The sequence below is a fragment of the Euleptes europaea genome, chromosome 6 (genome assembly GCF_029931775.1).
Source record: "Euleptes europaea isolate rEulEur1 chromosome 6, rEulEur1.hap1, whole genome shotgun sequence".
In the NCBI taxonomy this organism is placed as follows: Eukaryota; Metazoa; Chordata; class Lepidosauria; order Squamata; family Sphaerodactylidae; genus Euleptes; species Euleptes europaea.
The window spans coordinates 87237285-87260765 of NC_079317.1; the positions used below are offsets into that span (position 1 = coordinate 87237285).

Below are 23481 nucleotides of genomic sequence, written 5' to 3' on the forward strand. Positions count from 1 at the left end.
TAGCTATAGGAGACAAACTTTTCTAAAACTCTATCACAGAAGCAGAAGTCATGTATGTACTTCCTGCTGTTTACACCTCTGCAAAGGAGGGTGTTAAACAAGTTACCTCACAGTTTTGGATTCTGTTGGCAAGCTGCCAGGTTTGATGGCTTGCACAAAACACAAGTTTGTTTTATTCAACCTCTCCTTCTCTCCTTCTCTGACAGGTCAAAAGGCTTGCTTTTTTTTTCCTTTTCTTTAATAAGGAATTGTTTTTGCATGTGGAAGTTAGCTGCTGGTACATTACTTGAACCGTGACATTCATAGTACTGACAGCAAGTTTATCTCTTACACAAAGGCAAGTACAAGCCATTCAAACACCTTTCCCTACTTCTGGGTAATGTAAGAATGCTTACTAACATCTACATCATTTGGATATAACCTATCACTTGAAGAAAGGCTTATCGTCTCCTTACTTAAAAGATTTTGCAGGGTTTCAGAGAATACCAGGAATAAGTTTGAATTAATAAAAACTAGGACACCTTACATGCTGAGCTGTCAGGTCACAGCTGGGCAATGGGTCTGCAGCATATCCAGCAAACCTCTGAGAGGAGCAGCAAGCTACACTGGTAACTAGAATTCAAGGCACACAAACTGGACAGCACAATTCAAAGTAAGCTTTCATTTCTTTAAAGCCCACATTATCCATGGAAAAAACAAACTAATCTTATATCACAGAGCAGTTCCCCTGGAGGATAGGGTATGACCCTGTGCTCTAAAGGAAATTGAAACAACGGAGCATGTTCTACTGTGCTGTCCACTATATCAAGATGTTCATTCTAAGTTTATCTCCCCCTGGCTTAGTCGGCATTCCAGCCGTTCAGGTCAGGAGCATACTAAAATGTTGCTCATAGACAAAAATCCACCGGTTACAGTAGGAACGGCTACGTTTTGTGCAGCGGCCTGTAGAATCCATCAGACGCTGCTGAGAACATCGGTAGGCCAATAACTTTAAAGGGTAGTATATATAGTTTGCAAAGAGTGCAAACAACTTTTTTAACTATTTGTATAAACCTGTGGGTAGAGCTTAATACTAAGGGTTTTAGTGGTACATTGTGAAGAGCTGCGCTGGTCTATGACTGTTTTTAATAAAGATTAATTTTAAAAAAAGATCCTATATCACAGAAAACACCAGCTTAAAATTTGGCTGTTCCTGATTAAAACATTTTTAAAAACAAGAGATAATTTCATATTTTTATAATTTTATAATTGCAATTTCATATTTTACAATGTCATAATTTTAAATATTTCATGATTACATGATTTATTTTCATAATTTTTATCTTGAATTTGTATGAATGAAGGACAAAGCAACTGGCCACGGTTGTACGGGACATCAGGTTGCTTGTTCCCCATCACAGACCTGAACTGCCAAGGCAACCTCCCGAACTAGCCACTGGTACAAACAAAGATGTGCAAAAATTTGCCGGCAAACACCTACTCTCTCCTTCCCATTTGTTTAATCTGAACCAGGGCTTGCAAGTATTGTTAATGATTACTGATAAATATAACAATCAACATGACTCATACATATATCACTATAACAACAGATTAACCTAGCTATAAAGAAAAAAAACTAAAAGCCAGCTGAAAACAAAAACCTAACTCTTTGGAATATATGTGGACAACATCCCAACATTATACTTTGGGGCATATTTATTACAATGTATATTGGGATAGCAAAATATCTCCCAAAATCTGTGTCTGCGGTGGCAGGTCAGTCTGTTTCACAACACCCAAAGCCTAAATACTTACTTTCACATGAAATGAAATGCTTCCTTTGAATTGATTTTACTTCCTCTTTTGCATATTGAGTGACTGAAACACCTGGTCCGTAAAACGTATAAAATACTGGCTGGGACAAAAAAGTGCCCTATAGCAAAATCAGTAGATTTTTAGGGATTGTTTTGTGAACTATGAGCTTTTCTGTTAACAGACAGTAAACCGTTAAATGTTCTAAGGACAAAGATTTGAGCCCCTTCTTTATACACAGAAAGAAAGAAAGAAAGAAAGAAAGAAAGAAAGAAAGAAAGAAAGAAAGAAAGAAAGAAAGAAAGAAAGAAAGAAAGAAAGAAAGAAAGAAAGAAAGAAAGAAAGAAAGAAAGAAAGAAAGAAAGAAAGAAAGAAAGAAAGAGTGGGTGCCCTGTTATCCTGGAGATTTTGTATAAAGTATCTTTTCCCCACCTCCTCAGAAAACTGATTCCAGTATCCATAAATGAAAAGGTCTGGCCTTAGTTGATCTTACCTGGATGATGGCACCACCAATAGTGGTGGTGCCTGGTTTTCAAGATTTTTGTGGGTTCATTTGATTCTGGGGCATAAGGACAGCATCCTTTGAACTCATTGACCATCAGCGAGCTTCATAACTTTCAAACGCCACACAAAAAAAGTTTCCCAGCTATTTTTGTCTTAGGACAGCTGAACGCTATTGCAGATTTTACAAACACCTAAGGATACTTTCCTGTTTATGACTCAGCTTCAATGGAATGGCAAACCACACTCAGAGCAAACACAGTTCACCAACCTTGGTCTTGATAAGACACAAAAAGCTGAGCTCCTTTGCAAAACAAGGAAGAGGCTTCTTGCATCACAAGTACTAGCTTGGCCCAGAAACTGAGGAGAGAAAATCCAGTATATTATTTTGATTTTAAAAAGCTCCTCCGGAATATACTAAAAACCAGGGCTACTAAGTCCATGTAGTCACCTAGGAGGCAATTTCTAGGTTTTGCAAGGGGGGTTCCTAACTTTCCAGCAACCAAAGATGACCTCTTAGTGAATAGCCTGGAGCAGCAGGACCACAAGTAGCTTAGCCTTTACACTTGGGAGTATCCTACGGGAACCAGCTAACTTGAATGCATGATATATAACACTGTAAGGTTGAATGAATTGGGGCTGAAGAAATTTTCTTGAAACGGCCGTCCCCCAGCCATTGCCTTTTTTTGAAGATTTCCACCCCCAAAATTTCCAGGTAACCCTACCCAACCAGAAACTGCATTCAGCTAAGCTTTTAAATCCTGATACAAGCCTGAAGACTGCCCAATTGTGGCCTCAGGGACCAGTCGGGGAGGCAGCTTTAAGGAGGATGAACCACACATAGCCTGTGTTGGGGAAAAATTAGGCCACAGCATTTTATTGCCTACAATTGCAGGATCACTGGCGCAGCATGGGGATGGATCCTCATATCGGGTAACCCACCTGTCGCGCAATATGACCCCGTCCCCAATTGGGTCCCCAATGAGGGAAGCATGCATGCAGGCACAACCTCCCCTAATGGGATCCATCCCTATGCCCAAACCGCCAACGTTGCTGTGACAAAGTAGAAGCAAAAAACTACATACAGAAGTATCACTAAATAGTATTATAGCAATATCCAGGAAATAATAATAATTGCAACAAGGGGAGGGTGGGCAGGAGAGCTGCCGCCGGAAAGAGGGCACAGCCTTGGTGACACCTGGCCTTAAAAGAGGGTGTGCCAATGTGATGAGCTTCATTTCAGAGGTGTGCATGGCCCCCTACCCCTTCTGCCTGCTGCCCTGAGGACAGCCAGAAGCACCCATCAAGCAAGGTGTCCAGCCCCTGCCTAATTGCTGCCGTCTGGAGCTCCTGTAAGAGCTCCTCTTTGTGCCCCACTTCCTGCCCCATGCTGCAATTCACAGCCCCAGGTAAGTCATGGGTAGGGGTTCCTGCTCCTTAGCTAAGATCTGAAGAGTTTCTTAAGGACAACGGCTCTGCCTTGAAGCCTTACAATTTTAATGCCAATACATGTCTCTGCTGTACCAGCAAGGTATACTAGTAGAGCGATGTTCCTTGAGGACTCTACATCCTGACAAAGCAGCAATTTCTAAAAATGCTTCAATTGATTGATCGCAGGTTTTAATGTTACATCTTCTTCCTTGGGGAGATTTGCTGACTGCTCTCTTTCAACTGTAGTTTGGCTGTGCTTGGGGAATGTAGCCTTCACTTGAGCTGCACAGCTATAGACTCCGTCTACTTGCAAAACTGGTATCGTGCTTACAGGTGCTTATGGAGAGCCGGAGCTGTAGGGAATTTAACATATATATACTAATTGAAAACCCTATGGGGTTGCCATAAGTCAGCTGTGACTTGACAGCACACACACAATGCCAAAGACAACAACAACAAAAAAGCATTTTCCTGGTGTTTTCTAAAGTACATTCATTCATTGTCCTTAAAAAGGTAAAGGTAAAGGTGCCCTGTGCAAGCACCGGGTCATTCCTGACCCATGGGGTGACATCACATCCCGACGTTTACTAGGTAGACTTTGTTTATGGGGTGGTTTGCCAGTGCCTTCCCCAGTCATCTTCCCTTTACCCCCAGCAAGCTGGGTACTCATTTTACCAACCTCAGAAGGATGGAAGGCTGAGTCAACCTTGAGCTGGCTACCTGAAACCAACTTCCGTTGGGATCAAACTCAGGTCATGAGCAGAGCTTGGACTGCAGTACTACAGCTTACCACTCTGCGCCACAGGGCTCCTCAAATTGTCCTTAGCTTCATGTTTTTATTACATATGTAGGCCACTTACATATTTTTCCCCACCGCAGCAGAAGCGAGCAAAGCATATTGTCTAAGATAAGAATGATCTATCCAAGTTTTGGATGCACCTCCCATAAAAAGATTAACACTTTAGCAATTCGGATGCTTAGCCGACCAATGACCTGCTGTCACTTTCCCCCTGTGCAAGCACTTCGAAGGATGCTGCCTGCATCTTCTTACTTAGATTGAATGAAAATGTTAAAGACAACTCTTTCATTCAATTTGCACCCAAAAGTAACTAATAAGTTTCTTTCATGCAGAAACCACCTTAACTTTTCTTAGCAAAAGGAACTCATCACTGTTCAGCTGAAATCAATGGCAAAGCATTTTTAAAGCTATATCTTTCTTAATACTTACATATGTTGAAATTCTTAAGTATTTTAAACCTCTCTGGCTTTCAGGTATTACTGCAGGAGAAAACTAACCCCTTTTTAAATCCACCTATGCTCAAGGCCACTATTACATCAATAGGCAGTGAAATCTACAATTTAATTACTCAATGAATAAAGTAGTGCTTCCTTTTCTCTGTCCTGAATCTAATGCCCCTCATCGTCATGGATGCCTCCAAGTTCTAGTATTATGAGAAGGTTAAAAACAATCTTCTCCCTATTCATTTTCTCCACCCTATGTATAACTGTACAGTCTTCTGTCATCCCCCCTATAGTCAGCTACTGCCTAAAATGAACAGTGCCACCATCTTTAGCATTTCCCACAGGGAAGGTGCTCAAGCCTCTTAATCAGCCCCTCTTCTGTACTTTTTCTGAAATATCCTGTTTGGGACGTGGCCACCAGAACAGTACACATTGTTCAAAATGAGGCCATACCTTACATAGACCACAGAGCCAGTGAAGTGTCATGGTCTGAGTACTCAGACTATGAGCTGGGAGACCCAGGTTCAAATCCCCACTCTTCTGTGGAGGTTCTCTTAGTGACTTTGGGCCAGCCGCATACTCTCAGCTTAACCTACCTCACAGGGCTGACATAAAGATGAAACGGAGTAGAGGAGAACAACGCTAGCCACTTGGGGTCCCCATTTGAAAGAAAGGTGGGGTATAAATGAAGCAAATAAATCTATACATGGGAATTACACTATTGGCCTCCTTTCCCCCATGACCCTTACTAACAATCCACAGCAAGCAGTCTACCTCTTTCAGACAATGGCAAATACAAGAGAGCCCTTCCTACCTTCCTGGTTTTCTTCCATAATGAATAATTTGTTGCTTAAAGCTGTTAAAGTTACTGTGCAGTTTCCTACCCTGATGGTGCATTGCCGAGGGGAATGCCTGCGCCGGGCTTAGGAGGCAACACAGCGGCGCTGCCTCCTAAGGAGGTTTCGGCCCCACCAAAACCTCTGCCTGGCGCCAAAAATCCATGCAACCTTATGCGAGTTGCACGGATTTTTGGCGCAGGGCGGAGGTGAAGTATCTCTACAAAAATAAAACACTCAGTTACAGATAGTCTTTGTGACTCCTTCAGAAACTTCTTCTCGAAACTTCCATGAAAAATTCCCTCCCAGTAGCACCTCTAGTGCCAGTCCTATGCAAAACAAAACAAAAACTGCAAACTCCTGTTAGCACACTTTGATTGCATGCTCCCAGGAAATTAAGTGAATTTTCACAGAGTTGAACTTCACAGCTTAAGCTTAGGGGCAGTTTAGACATTTTAGAAAAACAGTCCACATGAATTAATATTTTGTGATCTCTAAACAGCAACCTGTTTTTTTAATGGTAAAGTACAGGTTGTGTTCAAACTTGTTTGTATGCAGCTCATATTGGAGAGACAATTATAGAACCACAGAATGCATGCCAAATTTGAATTTAACATGTTCACATTTCTGAGGAGAAAATTAAGTCATTTTACCTCTGTAGATGCTAGAAGTGCTAATTCTTAGGACTATTTTTAATGTATATTGGCAGAAGGCTAAAAGATATTAACAAATGATAAAAGTCGCAAACAACATTTTCTACTGTAAGGTCACCTCTATAAGGTGTAAGTATATTTAATTTGTGTTAATTAACATGGTATACATTGACCAAAGACTATATTTTTAAATCTTCTGTCTACATCTATGAAATCCATCCAAATTTCTGACACAAAACCAGAGTAGAGACAAATAGATTGTCCATCATTACTTACAATATTGTAACTTTTGTTTATAAAAATGTGTGAACTCCAGTTGACCGCCAAAGTACTGCTGGCATGCCTAAAAATATACCATTGTATATTAAAGGCCATTAACAATCTAGGCAATTCTGCCTAAGAGAACTGTTCCAGTTCAAGCTTTAACATAGATTTCAAGCAGTTTGTGACCACAATACTCTAACAGTTTCTTTCAGAAGAGCTAGCTGAACTGAGATTCAGAATTTCTCCTGAGCCACTTCACTTTTAAAACATTATCTAAAAAGAAAGGAGAGGCATTAATAAGCCATATAGCTTTTTGCAGACCTTCATATTCTAGAAGGTACAGAATAATTCTTGCTCTCCAAACTTCCACGCATTGACTGGTTTTACCATGCTTTTTCAGGCTTTCCAATAACATGCATAGGGCCAACGTGTGTGTGTGTGTGTGTCCACATGAATAATGTAAGCACCAATAGTGTAAGCACCACTACTACATCCATTACAAAAAATAGGAAATTAAGTGATATCTTTGAACAAAATTAAGAAAAGAACAAAGCGCACTTCTCTAGGATGCTAAAGCACTAATGAGTCTGCAGTGCTCTACAACAAACCAATTCTAAAGTACTGTGATACTAGCATGGCACATAAAAGCCCCATTTTATCACTTAGAAACACAAATGAAAGTTTCAGAGGGGGCATTCCTAATGAGGGTTTATTGGCAGTTCAATCATACAAGCAGCTCATGGTTATATCATCCAAGCCTTGCTAATGGTAGTGATGCTCTCGTGATTCCACCAGGCATCCAGAATCCTCAAAGTTGCCCTGAGTTTTAGAATTCATTGGCTTCTTCTCTACCGCCCACATTTTCTTTAGGTTGAGTCAATGTCTTTCCCCTTCCTTGCTTTTCTTCCTCACTCACCTAACTCTCTCACTCTCCCGAGCCTCTCTCTCCAGCCTATTATGATTGCCCACCACCCTTCTTGCCTCTCTCCTTTCCCTTTTATCTCCCTCCTCCTTCTGGGTTCCACATCCTCCACCTGTTCTCAGACTATCCATCCTCCTCTTCCCTGGTGTTTTTGTCCAGCCCCATCTGAAGTTGTGTGGGCCCAGTGTTTAAAATCCAATGGTTAAGCACCAGATAGAGGGAGTTTAGCAGCATCAGCAAGTGGATGCTGGTACCAACCATCCAGCTAGCGCCTGCCTCTATTCAGTATAGGGCACTGCATTATCCTCCCTTAAAGGGTTCTTCAAAGGCACCCAACCCTTGACAACCCTACTTCTGCTTGCCCAGTTGCCAGGCAAATCATGGGTTCTTCACAGGTATTTAAATGTACAGATGAAAAACCATTTGCACACAGTTTTTTTCATTGCAATCTAGAAAAGATCTTGAATTCATGTTTATGAGTAAGGGCCTTTCTAAATAGTAGTTCTATATTTATTTTGTGGGCTATCCAAACTGCTTTCATTTTTAATGTATCTCTTCAAAGATAAAGAGAAGTCCATCCAGCTTCCTTCATTTCAGTAACATTAAATATGCTGCTAGCATTAAGCCAAGTAATTTGAACTCATTCATACCTACATTCTGTCATACCTGTAACACAGGCTTCAGAGGGAAAGTGACTTTGTGGCATCTTTGGTTGGAGGACAATTATTGCTGGGAGATTTACCATTGAAGAGGGGCCCTTACTAGCAACATCATGACATTGCTGGTGACACAGTGACATCACTTCCAGTGTGCCCCAGGAGTGAAATCATCATGGAAGGGTGACACTGTAGCAGTCACCCCAAACTCTATGGTTTACCCATAGAGTTTTGGGGTGAATGCTACAGTGTCACCCTTACATGATGGTTTCACTCTTGGGTCGCACTGGAAGTGATGTCACTGTGTCACCAGCAATGTTTACCCATATGGTTTACCCATAGTGTTTTGAATGAATGCTAGAGCATCACCCACCATGATGATGTCCCTTCTGGGTCATGCCAAAATGAGATGGCAGCTGTGTGCTTCTAATGCCCCACATTTCCCCACCATTCCACCCACCACCACTCAATTAAGCAGCAGTGGGCAGAACTGGCAGGAGGTGGGAGGTCTCCCGCCAAAGCAAGAAACATGGCCTCCCTAAGCACAATATGGCTGCCAAGGTTTATATAGCACACAGTTTCATAATTGTATTATCTAGCTATAGGATGGCCTATCACTACAATCATGAAGCATCACATGTGAAGGAAATGTAAAAAGTGAAAAGATAGGAGGGAAATATGTGAATCCAGGGAAGACTAAAGTAACTTCCTTCCAGAACATCAATACTTCGAAGTTTTATTCTATTCATTGTGTACTAAGTACAGTCCATAGGGATATCAATAGGATATGCATTTATCATAGTGTTCAAAAGATAAAAGAAGGTGCAAGTCTTAACATGGAAGATGACCTATTTATTCACTCATCAAGAATACAACCTATTTTAATGGGACTTCCACAATTTAAAACCTTTAGCTGATTAATTGTATTGTTTTCACCTGATCAATCCAAGCAACTAATGAAAATAAACATTGCAGCATGCATTCTTCAGCTGTGGAAATCAATGCAAACTCTTACATTATATCCAAAGTTCGTAATTCCTTGATGTAAGATATGAACCTTGGCAACTTGCTTTGCCTTTAATGTAAGACAAAAATTACTGCCCTGATAGATTAAAACCCAAAATGATGAAAACTAAGCCAGAGAATAACTCCTCTCTCACCCCTTTAGCTCACTGCTGCTATAGCAGATACCTTTAGGGCTGTGCACCATTTTTTGGGTTTGAGTTTTGAAAAATTCCATGGCAGCAATGAAGAACTGAAGCCTAGGCTCGCTTGGAGCAAGCTCATCCTTCAGTTCTGCCTGTGTCACCACCACCTCCAAGCTCTATGTGGACTTCGGAGCCAGCAGCAGCCCCAGCCAGCAGGTAAGTGAAGGAGGGGGTTAAAAAATGCTGGCAGGGCGATAGTAGCCTCGAATGATGCCGAATAAATTTGGCATTATTCAGGAGTTCCCTTTTATTGCCGCCATTTTTTGGGTTAAAAGACCCCTGAAAAATACCAAAAAGGTTTTTTTTTTCCCATCTCAGCTTTATCTGACGCACACCCCTAAATACCTTATGTGCTCACTCCTTCCAACCCCCACTCCAGAAGCAATTTCTTTCCCCCAGGAACTCTGATGTCATGGGACTACATCTTCCATGCTCCTTAACACCTTGAATGCATCAGTGCTGAAGAAGAGAGGAGAGTGAGAAAGAGTTATCCTTTTCTGCACTGGATTACCATCCACCACTGCTGGGTATAAGACTATCTATCTGTAGGGATTCGAAAAGAATTCAGCAATTGTGACCTCATTTAGAGCTGTACCAAAAAAAATATTCCTAGAGATTTTCTGCTGTCATTTGTAATTACCAGACACTTTCCAAATTGAGCCTCGGAGTGTTCATCTTATCACCTAGCCAATACAACTGGCACTTCCTCCCAGTAAATGGGTAAGATCAGCAGATGCCTGTTCATGTACATTCTCTGTAGTGGCTCCTACCTTGTGGAACATCCAACTTGAGGAAGTCAGGAAGGCCCCCACAGTTATATCATTCCACAAAATGTGTAAAACAGGAATGTTCAGGAGAGCATTGTTATAATGAAATCAGAACATTCCACAAGCAACCTTCATATGGTCATAGGTCTGTAGGATGCTGTGATGATAATTGTTATTAGTATCTATTATTGGAGGTAACATCTGGCTTTTACAACACTGTTTTATACTTTGTAATTCTATATTCTATACCTTAACTTAGGCAGTTTGCTATTCTCATTGTTACTTATATTGTTTTCTGAAAGTTGTATTCCTAGTCCTTGTGCATTTTTCATTGGATGTCCTACGATGTATGATTACATTTTTTCCTCTTCTTTTGCTCTGTAAACTTCCTTGAGCCTCAGTGAGAAAGGCAGGCTATCAAAAAACTAACTAAATAAATAAAATTGTGTGGAGAAGTGATATCTGGTCATACCACCAGTCTGTAACCACTCAACTCTGTAACAATGGAGAGACAGTAATGCTGTAGGCTGTAGGTGATCACTTCCCATTACCTGAGGAAACTGATATACATATTTAACTGCTTGTGTGAACACTGTAACAAAGCAGGAAGATGTGCTCATAACATCACTAATCAGCTCCCATGAGTTTGGGCTGTTCCAAAACCAGGAGCTTCTGTCCATAGAACCCAATCTGTGAGTCCTCTTGTCCAACATTATACTATTTGTGTGAGCAGTTAAATGCACCATGTATCAGTCATCTAAGATAATATACAAACTGACAGAAAGAGCTTTATGAAAAGAAATGAAACAGGCCATAAATAATGGAGAATTCATATTGCATCACACAATTTTAAAACTATGACTTGTTCTTGACTGTAGATGGCATAGAAATCCATGCAAAAAGCCTCAAAGCTATGCATGAGGACATGATTATACAATGCTTATCTAAGACACCATGAAGCATCCAACGTTAAAATGCTTATGGAAAGCAATGCTTACTGACTTAATGGATTGATTACAGGAACTCACCCTCGGCATCTTCTGGCCTTGTAAGGTCAATGACTCCTGGGCCCAGTTTTCCATCTTCATTGGGCTTCCCTGATAACTGTGGGCCTATGTTTTCAAAATGTGTTCTTTCCTGCTAAAGAGAAAAACAACAACACTTGTCTACTCATGCTTTTAGACTTCAGGACATTAATCTGTATACTACCTGAACTTCTGTTGCCCCTCTTCCTACCCTCACTACTGATTTGTCAGTCCTTGACTACTTCTTCCCTCCCTAACCTATCCATCTTTTGTGGGTCACAAGCCATAAACTAATTCATTTGTTTGTTCTGCAAATTGTCTATGAACACCACTTTTAGTGCTAAACTATATGTTACTATTAGAAGAAACACTAGCTGTGGGTTTTAAAAAAATATGAATAAAGCACATTTTAATTGTAAGCATCAGTTTGGAATTTATAATATGAGACCTAATTTTCAATTATTCAAAGCACCTGCAGAAAACACCTGCAGGGCCCATATTTTCAGGAAAACATCTCTCCTGAATAAGCTGTATATGAAAAATTATTACCTTACCTTCATGGTTTCCCTCTTAGACGTGGCTGCTTAAGTTATGTGGAGACAATGAGGAAGGAGGATATAATGTGTTATGTTCCACATCAAAACTGTTGACCCAGGGAGAGCTGATATAACACGGTAAAGTAATCCTATCATATGCCCCTCCCATACTGTCTCCCCAACATAGGCATAACCAGAGCAGTATGGAAACCTCATCATTAACATTAATGTACAAACTGATGCTTACATATTAGCCTCTGGACTTCTTAAGTTCACCAGCTCTCCAGGGCAGGGAATAAAAATACACACACTATATTTTGACATGCTTATTCATCTCAATGTGTTGTAAAAGGAAATTGATTATCACCAGGCATTTAAACTGACCTTTAAACACCTCATACCAGCTTAAGTTAGCACAAAGCGAAACAATATCTGTGATATGAAAATGAAGGACTAGGATAGACACTCCAAGAATCACATTTGAGCAATAAGGAACAATAAATATTTCAATAATATTTGTTAAGTGAATGGAGGGATGTTGGCATTGAGCAATACTAGAATTCAGAACTTCAAGAGTAGTTTCAATTAACACTGGCAGTTAATTTAACAGGAAAAGCATCACTAGCGCTAGGACCTGCAACACTATTCTCTTCAAGATATGCGTTTGCATTTGAACCCCTGAGAAAACACAATTCTGAATTTTATGCAAGAGGGTTTCAAAGACAAGTATTTCAAAGAAGGAATAGTAGATGATAGAAATGGCAGTATTATTTTGTCTAGGAATTTGAACTGAACCTCAATGGGAATTTTAAAAAAGAGAGCAAGAATAAGAAAGAACAGTGCCTTCTTCCTAGACAAACACAATGATTTTGATGGAAACTTGCATGGTAAATCTGCATCAAGACCACTAAAACAATAATCAAGAAGCAATTTATGTGCCAGTCATTTCCTCAACACACTAGCAAGCCTTGCAACAATGTGGGCATCACAATATTCTCTCCAGTGGGAGCCCCAGTGGTACTCTGTATCTGTGGCAAACTGTTAAACGGTTATCTTTAATTTATTACAATCACAGGGGGAAAAACACAATGTGTTTTCCCTCCTGCCCTGTTGATACATCTTAACACTCACTGGGCATTGTGTTGCAATTGTGAATGAACAAAGCATTGTTGTTCATTGCTATGAAACCACTGTATCAAATGTCATGTCATCTTGAATTTACAGACATGAAAAATTAGCTTTCTGTTTTGTGAACAGTTTCAGTATGTTATACTTGATGCATTATGCAGCAGAAGAGTGCTGATTGCTGTTCACTCCATTGTTCAATGACCTAGTTCTGTACTGAGCATATTAGGCACTAGAAGCGGAAAAAAACTAGTATGTGTTTCCTCCCCCAAAATATCTAAGGAACTTGGAACTGCTCTTGAAAGCCAAGTCTGTGATTACTCTAAGAGGAGCTCTGACTCTTTGCTCAAACCTAGTATGTTTGTGCTATTCTACTCTGATGGTTTACGCCCGGGGGGGGGGGATCATAGTTTCCTAATTAATTTTATTTTACAAAACTGTGCAGAAAGCTGTTGGATTCTTGTATATAGATATGCTTAAATGACTGCAAAAAACAACGACAAACAATCCCCACAAACTTATACACAATTATTTTACTTCACCACTTTCTCCATAATCTATTTTTAATTATTTTGTGTTTGCAAGCTAGTATGCATTTTAAACTCCATAGTAAATTTTGCAAAATGTAAACACTGAAATGCAGAGAGAACATAAATATTTTCACTGTGCAATCTAAGATACTATGACAATTGTTAAAAGTTTCTTGAAACATACATAGATAGATAGATAGATAGATAGATAGATAGATAGATAGATAGATAGATAGATAGATAGATAGATAGATAGATCTGATCTTTTAATTTCACAGTTCATTTTTACACTGCTGAGCTCTTTTTAAATTTCCTCTACTGGGTAGCTGCCAATAATACAACTTAAGTGTGCAAAAATCATGAAATACCGAGCACTGAGTTTAACTATAAAGAGGCAAGCAAATTCAATATTCTGTTGAAGTACCCAACAATATCCAACAACAATAGCATACTATCAGGATGTATCCTATCTGGTAATGGAGAGGAATAACTTTTCCCCAAACTCACCCATGTTTAAAATGTGAGAGAGTGATTTTTACAAAGTTGTAGCACTCAAAACACTATGGATACAATTAGCATTTTATTCACAGTGTTTCTATTTTTTTTCAAATTTTTGCATTTAATGTCTTTTCTTAAGGAGTGTTAATATGACACCTGCAATCTCTGTGGCAGGAGTACGTAAGTGTGTTTAAGAAAAAAGGGGGGGAAAGCATTCTGCTTTTTTAAAAAATCAACAGAACCTGCTATGTATCAATATGCACATTTGAAGTATCCTGCTAGTCATTCATTCTCTTTGATTTTCTCCAGGAAATATTCTGTGTTAAAAAGAAAGTTTCTGAAAGAATATCAATATTTTGACACTGAAAGAGAAAAGGGAAAATTACATGATAAGGTACAAGAACAGTAAGGAAAGAGAAGCAAGCAAGGTAATAATATTTAAAAGACTTGAAGCATCTTTGTGATTCTTTAATAACCTTTAGTTACCCAGTCATTTGAAATATATTTACTACTGCACCAATTCTCTGTGTGTATACACACACATCATCATCATATTTAATATCATTTCATGTCTGTACTTAAAACTTTCATAGCAATGGCTGCTAGTATTTTATAGAAAAGCAATAACGAGGAAAAAAGCACAATATTTGGGGTAAATAGAAACAAGAGAATTTCAAGAGCAAATAAAGTAAATTAAGCAAAGTCTTGTAAAGGGACACAACTGGACAATTTACTAACAGAAAAATATATAGGGCTCAAGCATGGAGGGATCCAACATGTTTTACTAGGGTCTGAGGATTTGGGGGGCCAGTTGAGGCTACCAGCACATCACCATGATATGGCCTATTTCTGTTGTTTTAGATTTTTTAAAACAACTCTATATATGGGATGGGATGATTATGAGTGGCCCAAGCAACCAGTCTGCCCTGAGCTATTATCTTTGGGTCCTGAATATATGAGTAAATATCTGTATGGAAAATATACATCATTATGCATATTGCCTTCAAGCATTCACCCTATTAGTTATATTCATATCTAAAAGACACACACACACCAGCACACATCTATCTATGTATAACATATACTGAATTCTGAAAAAATGTACACATGCACAAAATGTATGTGCATGGGAAGTGCTGCCAAATTGCAGCCAACTTCTGGTGACCCCAGCAAAGGGCTTTCAAGACAAGTTAGAAGCAGAGGTGGTCTGCCATTTCCTTCCTCTGCAGAGCCTTTCTAGGTGGTCTCCCTTTCAAGTACCGATCATGCTTAGCTTCTGAGATCTGATGAGCTTGGGCCATACCAAGCCACCCTCCCTCCCGCACAAAATTTATACTGCATCCAAAATCATATATGCAAGTAATCTTCCACGAAAATAGATTCCCTTGTCGAAGGCTTTCACGGTCAGAGTTCATTGGTTCTCGTAGGTTATCCGGGCTGTGTAACCGTGGTCTTGGTATTTTCTTTCCTGACGTTTCGCCAGCAGCTGTGGCCAGCATCTTCAGAGGAGTAACACTGAAGGACACTGTCCTTCAGTGTTATTCCTCTGAAGATGCCGGCCACAGCTGCTGGCGAAACGTCAGGAAAGAAAATACCAAGACCACGGTTACACAGCCCGGATAACCTATGAGAACCGATAGATTCCCTTATTTATCACAAACAAACTTTGGCTGCTGCTTTTTGGTTTAAAAACAAATTGCTCCCCTATATGCATAAAGTCATAGGCATATGTGATAGGTAAAGTAAACCATTTGTAAGAATCCTCCATGTATACACCAAACCCCCCAAAACTCAGCAACAGAAGACTACTAGTGCAATCGGGGGGGGGGGGATGGTGCAGCTGAGCCACCTCCTAAGCGGATTGCTGTGCTGCAGCCAGGGACGTTCCCCCCAACCCCTGTAGAACCAATGTATGCAGCTCAACGGGCTGCACCCACATTTTCACCAGTGTAAGTTTGCGCCAGCAAATGTGAGTGTTCCCATGCCAAAAGGGCTCAGGGAGCTAATGCCAGCCCCGCCGTTTGGCATGCCAACTTTGGTGCCTGCACAGGCCTCTGCACTGCATGTGCGCTGGTGTGTGCAGCTGTGCTGGGGCCTTTGCGTGGCCCTGCTGTGCTGCACCCAGCACTGTCATAAATGCCCCTTACACCGGTACCAGTCACACCGCCTCCTCAGCGCTTTCACCCCCCTTGTGGATTGAGCTTGTGGATTGAGTTTTTACTCTTCTTGAGTAAAAACTAATTTTTTTGGCAATATAGAGAAGACAATTCCTTGCTCTTTTAAAAGTAGAAGGGTGGCAGCACACCAGGGGCAGCGATTAGGCACTTATTTATGCATTGTCAGGCACAAACATGCAGGCAACATTAAAGTTATTGAAAAAATTAAAGCCTGCTTCGCTGTGTCACAGGACTGTTGGCTAAGTGCTTTGCAATGATGATGCATGAGGTAGATGTTGCATATTAAATAAAGATATTTAAATGATAAAGCCTCCTTTAGTAAGCATTGATGAATATTAAATGTCCCGAGCCAAAAGGCTGAGCCATCCCTCATATTCAAATGTTATCATATTCGACGGTAGAGCAACCCCAGCAATGACAGATGGGACTGTGAGATTATTATCCTCTTCTTTCCAGAGCTGCCAAACCAGTCAACTCCTTAAGCATTATTTTAAACTTTGCATTACATTAATAACTTTCTCCTCCGTTCGGTGATTGGAATGATCAAGTCTCTCCTTCTGTGTAAAGAAGAGAAGGTTGACTGGTATAGTCAACTGAAGGAAGGTGGCTGGGCATCCCATAAATGTGTGTGTGGGGGGGGGGACACTGCTGGAAACCTCAGTTGAGTAGAACAAATATAAAATTGTGATCTTGTGGAAGAAAACTAATGATAATAGTAAGCACACAATAATGGCTTTTCTCTGCACTTAGGTAAAAGCTGAATTTTTGATGGGCACAGTATATTTTCATAAAATTTTATATACTATGTTTTATACACTTATTGGCTATTCCATAATAATGTGTGGGCTAACAGTAAAATTGCTCCCAAATTTATGTGTGTTATTTATTCGTTCCCACGTAACAATGCTTTTTGTTGTAAAAAATATTCTGTTTATTAATGTAACTTTACAACCGCTGCATCCAAGATCCGTGGTAAATTAATGACATTTTTATTATTTTATAGTGTCATTAAATTTTTACTGATCACTCCATCAAACAGGAACCATAAAGGCCGTAATGCAAACTGGGACACTTAGATCAGGGGAGCAGGAAACCATTCCATAGAGTCTGAAGTAAACGGCTGGCTATAAATGATATTTATACCATCTTTAAGCATGTAAGAATACTTGGACAAGTTTGGCAAAACTGTTTCAGTAGTGCTGTGGATTGTGTACTTAAATAACAGTTTACTTGCCAGCGAGCCGAGGGTTTCTTGTGTGACATTTTCCCCTTAAAACCATATGAAAGAAGAAGACTGATTGCATCCATCTCTTGAAAAACACAATATATGAAATGTAATAATACACCAGGCGCCCCTCCCTTTTGGATTACTAAGACTGATCAGACTGACTATAACCATTCCTCAAATTATTTCAACATGCTGTTTTTTTCCCCTAAATCTGAAATGTATGCAGGGGTTGAAGTTGGAAAAATGGCATACATGCTGATCATTGTGTGGAAGGGCTTTCTTCTTCCCCCTAATCTTTGCAAACAAATACATTTTGTTTAAGTAGGCATAGCTGGACAGTGATGTAATATCCTCTATTTCAAGAGTGTAGCTTAAATGCAGTTAACAACATTTATTTAAAGATCCAGTTTTGAGATTTTCTATTAATGTGGGTCATTTACAGAACCCACAGAGCAAATGCCTATAGGGCTGTTAATCCGAGGACAATGTTCCAGTTGCAAAGTGTGCAAATAATTCCAGCATTCTGTCTTTGCGCACGTAATATGTTACTGTTACATTGTTTGATACTAAACACACACACACACACACACACACACACTGTCTCTCAATATTTTAGTGGCTTATTTGTTACTTGTAATTTCCTCTGTTCAAGTACAGGATATAATAAACAGGAAAAGGCTATTTTCAACTAGACCAAGAGAAAGTTTTTTTAGAAAAGAGTTTGCATATTCTCTGCACACAGCGCCACAAAATCTAGCAACCACTGTGTGAGTATATCCTAAATCAGTGAAGGATCCTAAGAAACTGACTTAGAGGATATATGGCAATGAAACTGTGCTGGATTCTCTTTACTAACTCCCCTCCCAATCTAGCCTGTCTAACAAACCAGAAAGAATGCTCTGGAACATTTACAAGTGCCCCATTCTTCCTGTAAAGGGCAAGTTGTGTGTTGCAAAACTTCCCCTTTCTTTGTGTCAGAGGTTATTAGAATAATTAATTGGCCTCTGTTTCGAAGCTTTGATAATAACCCAGGAACACAAAGATTAATTAAACATTAAGTCAAAGGATTATTGTACTAGATGAGGTGAGATGTAATTGAAATTATTTTATCTATGGACTCATTTATTATCATGGACAAAGTTTTAACAAGAGATGTCAATGCAAAAAAAGTATTTTACTTTTTTAGATAGTGGAAAGTCTTTTATTTCTTTGGAGTGTTGCACCTACAGTGTTGGCATGGCCAATTTATAAATACATGTGAGGACCCAGAGAACTGATGGAGGAGAGGTCATCTCATCCCCTCCACCTTTGTTTCCTTGCCTTTCCCGCACCTCTTTCCTCAGACTCTCTTCCTTTTCTCAATCTTCCTCTCTCTCCTCCTCCTCCTCAGCCCTTTCTCTCACAGTATTCCTCTATCTCTTTTTCACCCCCCCAGTCCCCCCTCCACTAGCATGGCAAGCCAGCTAGTAGTGCAATGGTTAAGAGTGGTGGACTCTAACCTGTAGAACTGGGTTTGATTTCCTGCTCCTCCACATGGGCAACAGACTCTCATCTGAAGAACCAGGTTTGATTCCCCACTCCTCAGCATGAAGCCTGCTGGGTGACCTTGGGCTAGTCTGTTGGGGGGGGGGAGATGATTATAAGCCACTTTGAGACTCCTTATAGTAGAAAAAAGCAGGATATAAAAACCAACTCTTTCTCTTCTTCTTCTACTTGCTGGCCAGCCCACCCAGCAGCAGTTTCTAGTTAGGCTGCAGTGACAGATGAATTTGGTGAACGCCACACACCAACCCTGACCTGCCTGCCTGGCCCTAGTAGTGGCAGAAGAAGTGACCCTAGAAGATTAAATGACTAAACTGAGGCTATGGTACTTTGGTCACATTATGAGAAGACAAGGGTCATCGGAAAAGACAATCATGCTAGGAAAGGTTGAGGGCAACAGGAAAAGAAGAAGACCCGACAAGAGATTAATTGACTCAATAAAGGAAGCCACAGCCCTCAATTTGCAAGATCTGAGCAAGGCTGTTAAAGACAGGACATTTTGGAGGACATTGATTCATAGGGTCGCCATGACTTGGAAGTGACTTGACGGCACTTAACACACACACACACACACACACAAACTAGGAGTGTGCACTTGGGCCTAGCCAAGCTAAAAAAATACCTGGAAAATACCTTATAATTTGTTTTTATTTTTTTAGCTGGATACACATTAGAGAATCTCCCTACAAATCCAGTTATCCCAAACCAGAATACTCCCCATTTGGGTTTTATTCAGTATTTTGGGAGCAGTAAAAGTCTTCAGCCTTGTTTTTTTCCCCTCCCAGACAACAGGAGGGAGGGAGGAGGCAGTTGTCACAGGCATCTCTGGATTGCCATTGGTTCTGTTGCACATCTCTAGTACAAACACCAAGCAACCTCATCGATTTCTTTTTTTTAAAAGACCATCCTGTGGAAAATACACCCAGATCTTCTCATACATTTGAATATTTATCAGTTTTTACTATTATGTTAAGTTTCAAATTTTTAAATGAATGGACTTTTCAGGTGAAGTACTACTACTAAATATTTATCAACATTCGTGTATTATATTCTATGAAGAATATAAAAATGACAATATTTTAAACCCAGGGAACTTGGGCATTCCTTTACTTGGCAAAGGGAGATAGAGTTGAGGGATTTAAAATTAACAATATTATTTAAGAATACTTTTCTGGGGATAAAAACGTACATGCTTCTCACCACCTCTCCTCCAAATATACTTCCCAAATCCTGGATGACTGCTCCACTCACAGTCACTTCTAAATCACAGACCTCTGAGTTAGATTCCTTTCATCGAGATTATTGTACTCACTAAACCCCTTTAAACTGAACACTTTATGTCTTTGTTCATCTGGATTTAATATGGTTTTAACCAATTGCAAGGTTATTTATAAAGTTTGCAGCTCCTCGGTAGTTGAGTTATAAAGCGTTCAGTCTTAAACACAACCAGTTGTGTGGTAGCCCAACTACTGCTTTCATGCGGTTTCCAACTTTTTATTTATTCACAAAAGCATGATCCATGGCAGTATCCAAACACTTTGGGATTAACTGTTTGTTTCCACAAGAGATTTGTGCAGCTTCTTAAAGTATAATTTTATCGTCCAGCTAAAGCACCACAGAATTATCATAAAGAACAAAACTTTGTGGCATTCTACTCAGATTTTTTAAAATTCCACTCGTCTTCAAAATGAAGAGTTTAAGCCCATTCACATACTTCGTAGTGACTGAAAGGATAAAGGACAGTTTATGATATTTACACGCACAAAATCCAGGGATACCAAATAATAAACTGGTCTATGGAAAGATTTCATATATGCGGATGCATTTGGAAACAAATGAAGCATTGTTTCATAGTGTGAGTTATTCACCTGCATGGAGACAAATACTTTGTCCCAGCACCCTAAATAAAGACTCGAGACCATAGCATGGGGTTATCTAGTTTATTAAAATTAGCTGATCTACCATATATACTCGCGTATAAGCCGAGTTTTTCAGCCCAAAAAAAGAGCTGAAAAAGCCCAACTCGGCTTATACACGGGTCAATACGGTAGGGGGAGGGAGGGGGAGGGGGAACTTACTGCTGCCGCCGCCAGCCTGCCCACGCACCTTCCCTGCGGCCAGGAGCGGCCCGCGGGGCCTCCTGCACACAGGGAGGGGGCTGCCGCCTGCCCGCCTTCTCTGCAGGCCAGGAGCGGCCCGCTTGGCCTCCTGGGCGCAGGGAGGGGGTCGCTGCCGCCACCAGGGAAGGCGTGCGGGCAGGCGGCGGCGGCCCTCCCTGCGTGCAGGAGGCCCCGTGGGCCGCTCCTGGCCCGCAGGGAAGGGGCCGCCGCCTGCCCACCCGCCTTAAGGTAAGCCTGCGGGGGAGAGGGGCTGCATTTCCCCCTCGGCCTATACGCGGGAGCCTAATTTCCCCCCATTTTTGGGGTGAAATTAGGCACCTTGGCTTATACTTGGGTCGGCTTATACCCGAGTATATACGGTACATCATCAAATATTAATGATGCTAATATTTGATGGAGTGGGCTGGGCTAGGCAGCCTAGCCATGGATGTCTTTGTTTTGGCAAATCCACTCGGGTTCCAAACTCGGCTTACGGCTTCTGCCAGCCTTTTTTATTCTCACCTACACAAATTGTGCTGAAAGGTGTCCAGCCCCAGCCCCCTTCCCTGATGTACTGTAAAGCCACTACCCGGTTTGGAAAGATGTTGGTCAGCACCAAAGGCACTCCTTCACAAGCTCCATCCCACCATGAAGCCAATGATGGTCTGTTCAGGACATGCCCTCCATCACACCCAAAGGCACAGGGTGCTCACAGCTCATCCCTGCCTATTGTGAACAACCTGCTTTTATCCCTTCCAAAACTAGTTATGGCCTAGACCATGACCAGGCCTAGTTTATCCAAATTTATTCCACCTCTCCTGAACATCCCAAAGCAGTCAAATCAGAGGAAAACCCCAACATTCCTGCTTGGTCCCACATGGTGACCGGCTATTTCTGCTATATTCTAGAGGATGGGAGGATCAGTAGTAGGCAACAAAAGCCTGCAGGGAAGGGGTGAGGCTTGATCATATAGTACCTTCATTTTATGCCTTCCCATTGAATGGATACCATTCAGTCAGCCAATCACAGCCTTGTGCCTTATTTGAAGTGGGGCTTGGGACAAATTAATCCCTGGCTTTACATAAGTGAATGCTTCTTCTCCTTTCCTTCCTTCCTGAGCAGTTCCTTCCCTTTCGTCAGCAGCCATTCACAAACATACTTAATAGGGCCGACAATTTATTTCCATTGGTAGTACCTGGACCCAAGCCAATGCCAGAGGACTAGATTTAATAGGCTGATGATGGATTATGTAGGACAAACTTTATATTCCTGTTATGCATGAAGATCAGGAAATGCATAACTTTAGAGAAGACCTTTCCCTTTAACGCCATGCTTCACTATGTTCTTGTCTTTTTTAAAAAAATGGGAAATGAGCCATCCTTAGGCATGAGAAAATTACTAGGAAGGCATCAGCTTTTTCTTGACTTCTGCAGCAGTTCAGCAGTTATTTTATTATTCATTTATTACACATGAACTGTTCTTCCTCTGAAGAGCTCAGAGCTGCTTACATTTAGCTCCCAAGCAGACTTTGATTCAGCCAGTTTGCAGGGCCCAACCTGTTTAGCTTTGACAACAGAACCATCTAGTACATATTTTAGACCATTCATTGAGCCTGAAAAACAACAAGAATGACTACTGAGACTTGTATGCCCCTATATGCATGAATTTTTACTAAGGCTGAAGTCTTCAGCACAGTAACTTGAAATTAATTTCATTGAAATCAGTCAAACTTGCATAGTTAGGACACAGATGCAGATGATTCGTCCAGAGGTAAGGTGGCATAGACAGAACTGGAAACCAGAACAATCTCAAAAGAGACAATCAGATTAAGATGATTTGCCAGGTTGGGATGAGAAGCAAAACAACAAATACTATAAATACAAAAACCATTAACCTATCTCCAGTGAATATCAGCTATGCCATTTCAGATTTTAGGGAAGGCTTTCAATATTGGGCATGTGGTCAAGTTTCAAGATCCCATTCTTGAGTATATTCAAAATGTGTAAAACTATATAATTATTTGTTATAATTACTTATTAGAGCAATGATATCAATATAATCCCTCTAGTCACACACACCCTTTTACCAATAGATATTCAGTGTGTAGAACCAGTAATTTGACTGCAGCTCCTAAGGAATAATGGTCTGAAATATAGATGTAAGGAAGGAACATGCTTCAGGCTTAAAACTTCAAAGTCTAAATAGAAAACAAGTATTATCTAGTGGTATTAGGGTGATGGAGTGATAGGGTTAGAAACCTCCAGGTGGGACCTGGAATTCTGGGATTACAACTAGGGCTGTTGAAAAAAAAATTCGGGAAAGTTTGGCTTCGGCAAAATTCGAGCCGTGCCGAAGTCCGAACTCCCCCGCTTCGGATCCCTGAAATTCGGGCGAGATCTGGAGTTCGGGGGAAAATTCGCCCCCCCCCCACGGGCCTTCACAGGGCATCC

At 40.7% G+C, this 23481-nt stretch overlaps 1 protein-coding gene across 10 annotated transcripts in view; it reads right to left on the bottom strand.

Moving 5' to 3' along the window:
* SOX6 (SRY-box transcription factor 6) overlaps positions 1-23481 on the bottom strand; it is a 539429-nt gene that overhangs the window by 27319 nt on the left and 488629 nt on the right. For all 10 annotated transcript variants that reach the window (XM_056851453.1, XM_056851454.1, XM_056851452.1 and 7 more), the window contains one exon: positions 11300-11408. In XM_056851453.1, the coding sequence (XP_056707431.1) occupies positions 11300-11408 (109 nt within the window). The remainder of the gene's footprint in view (positions 1-11299; positions 11409-23481) is intronic.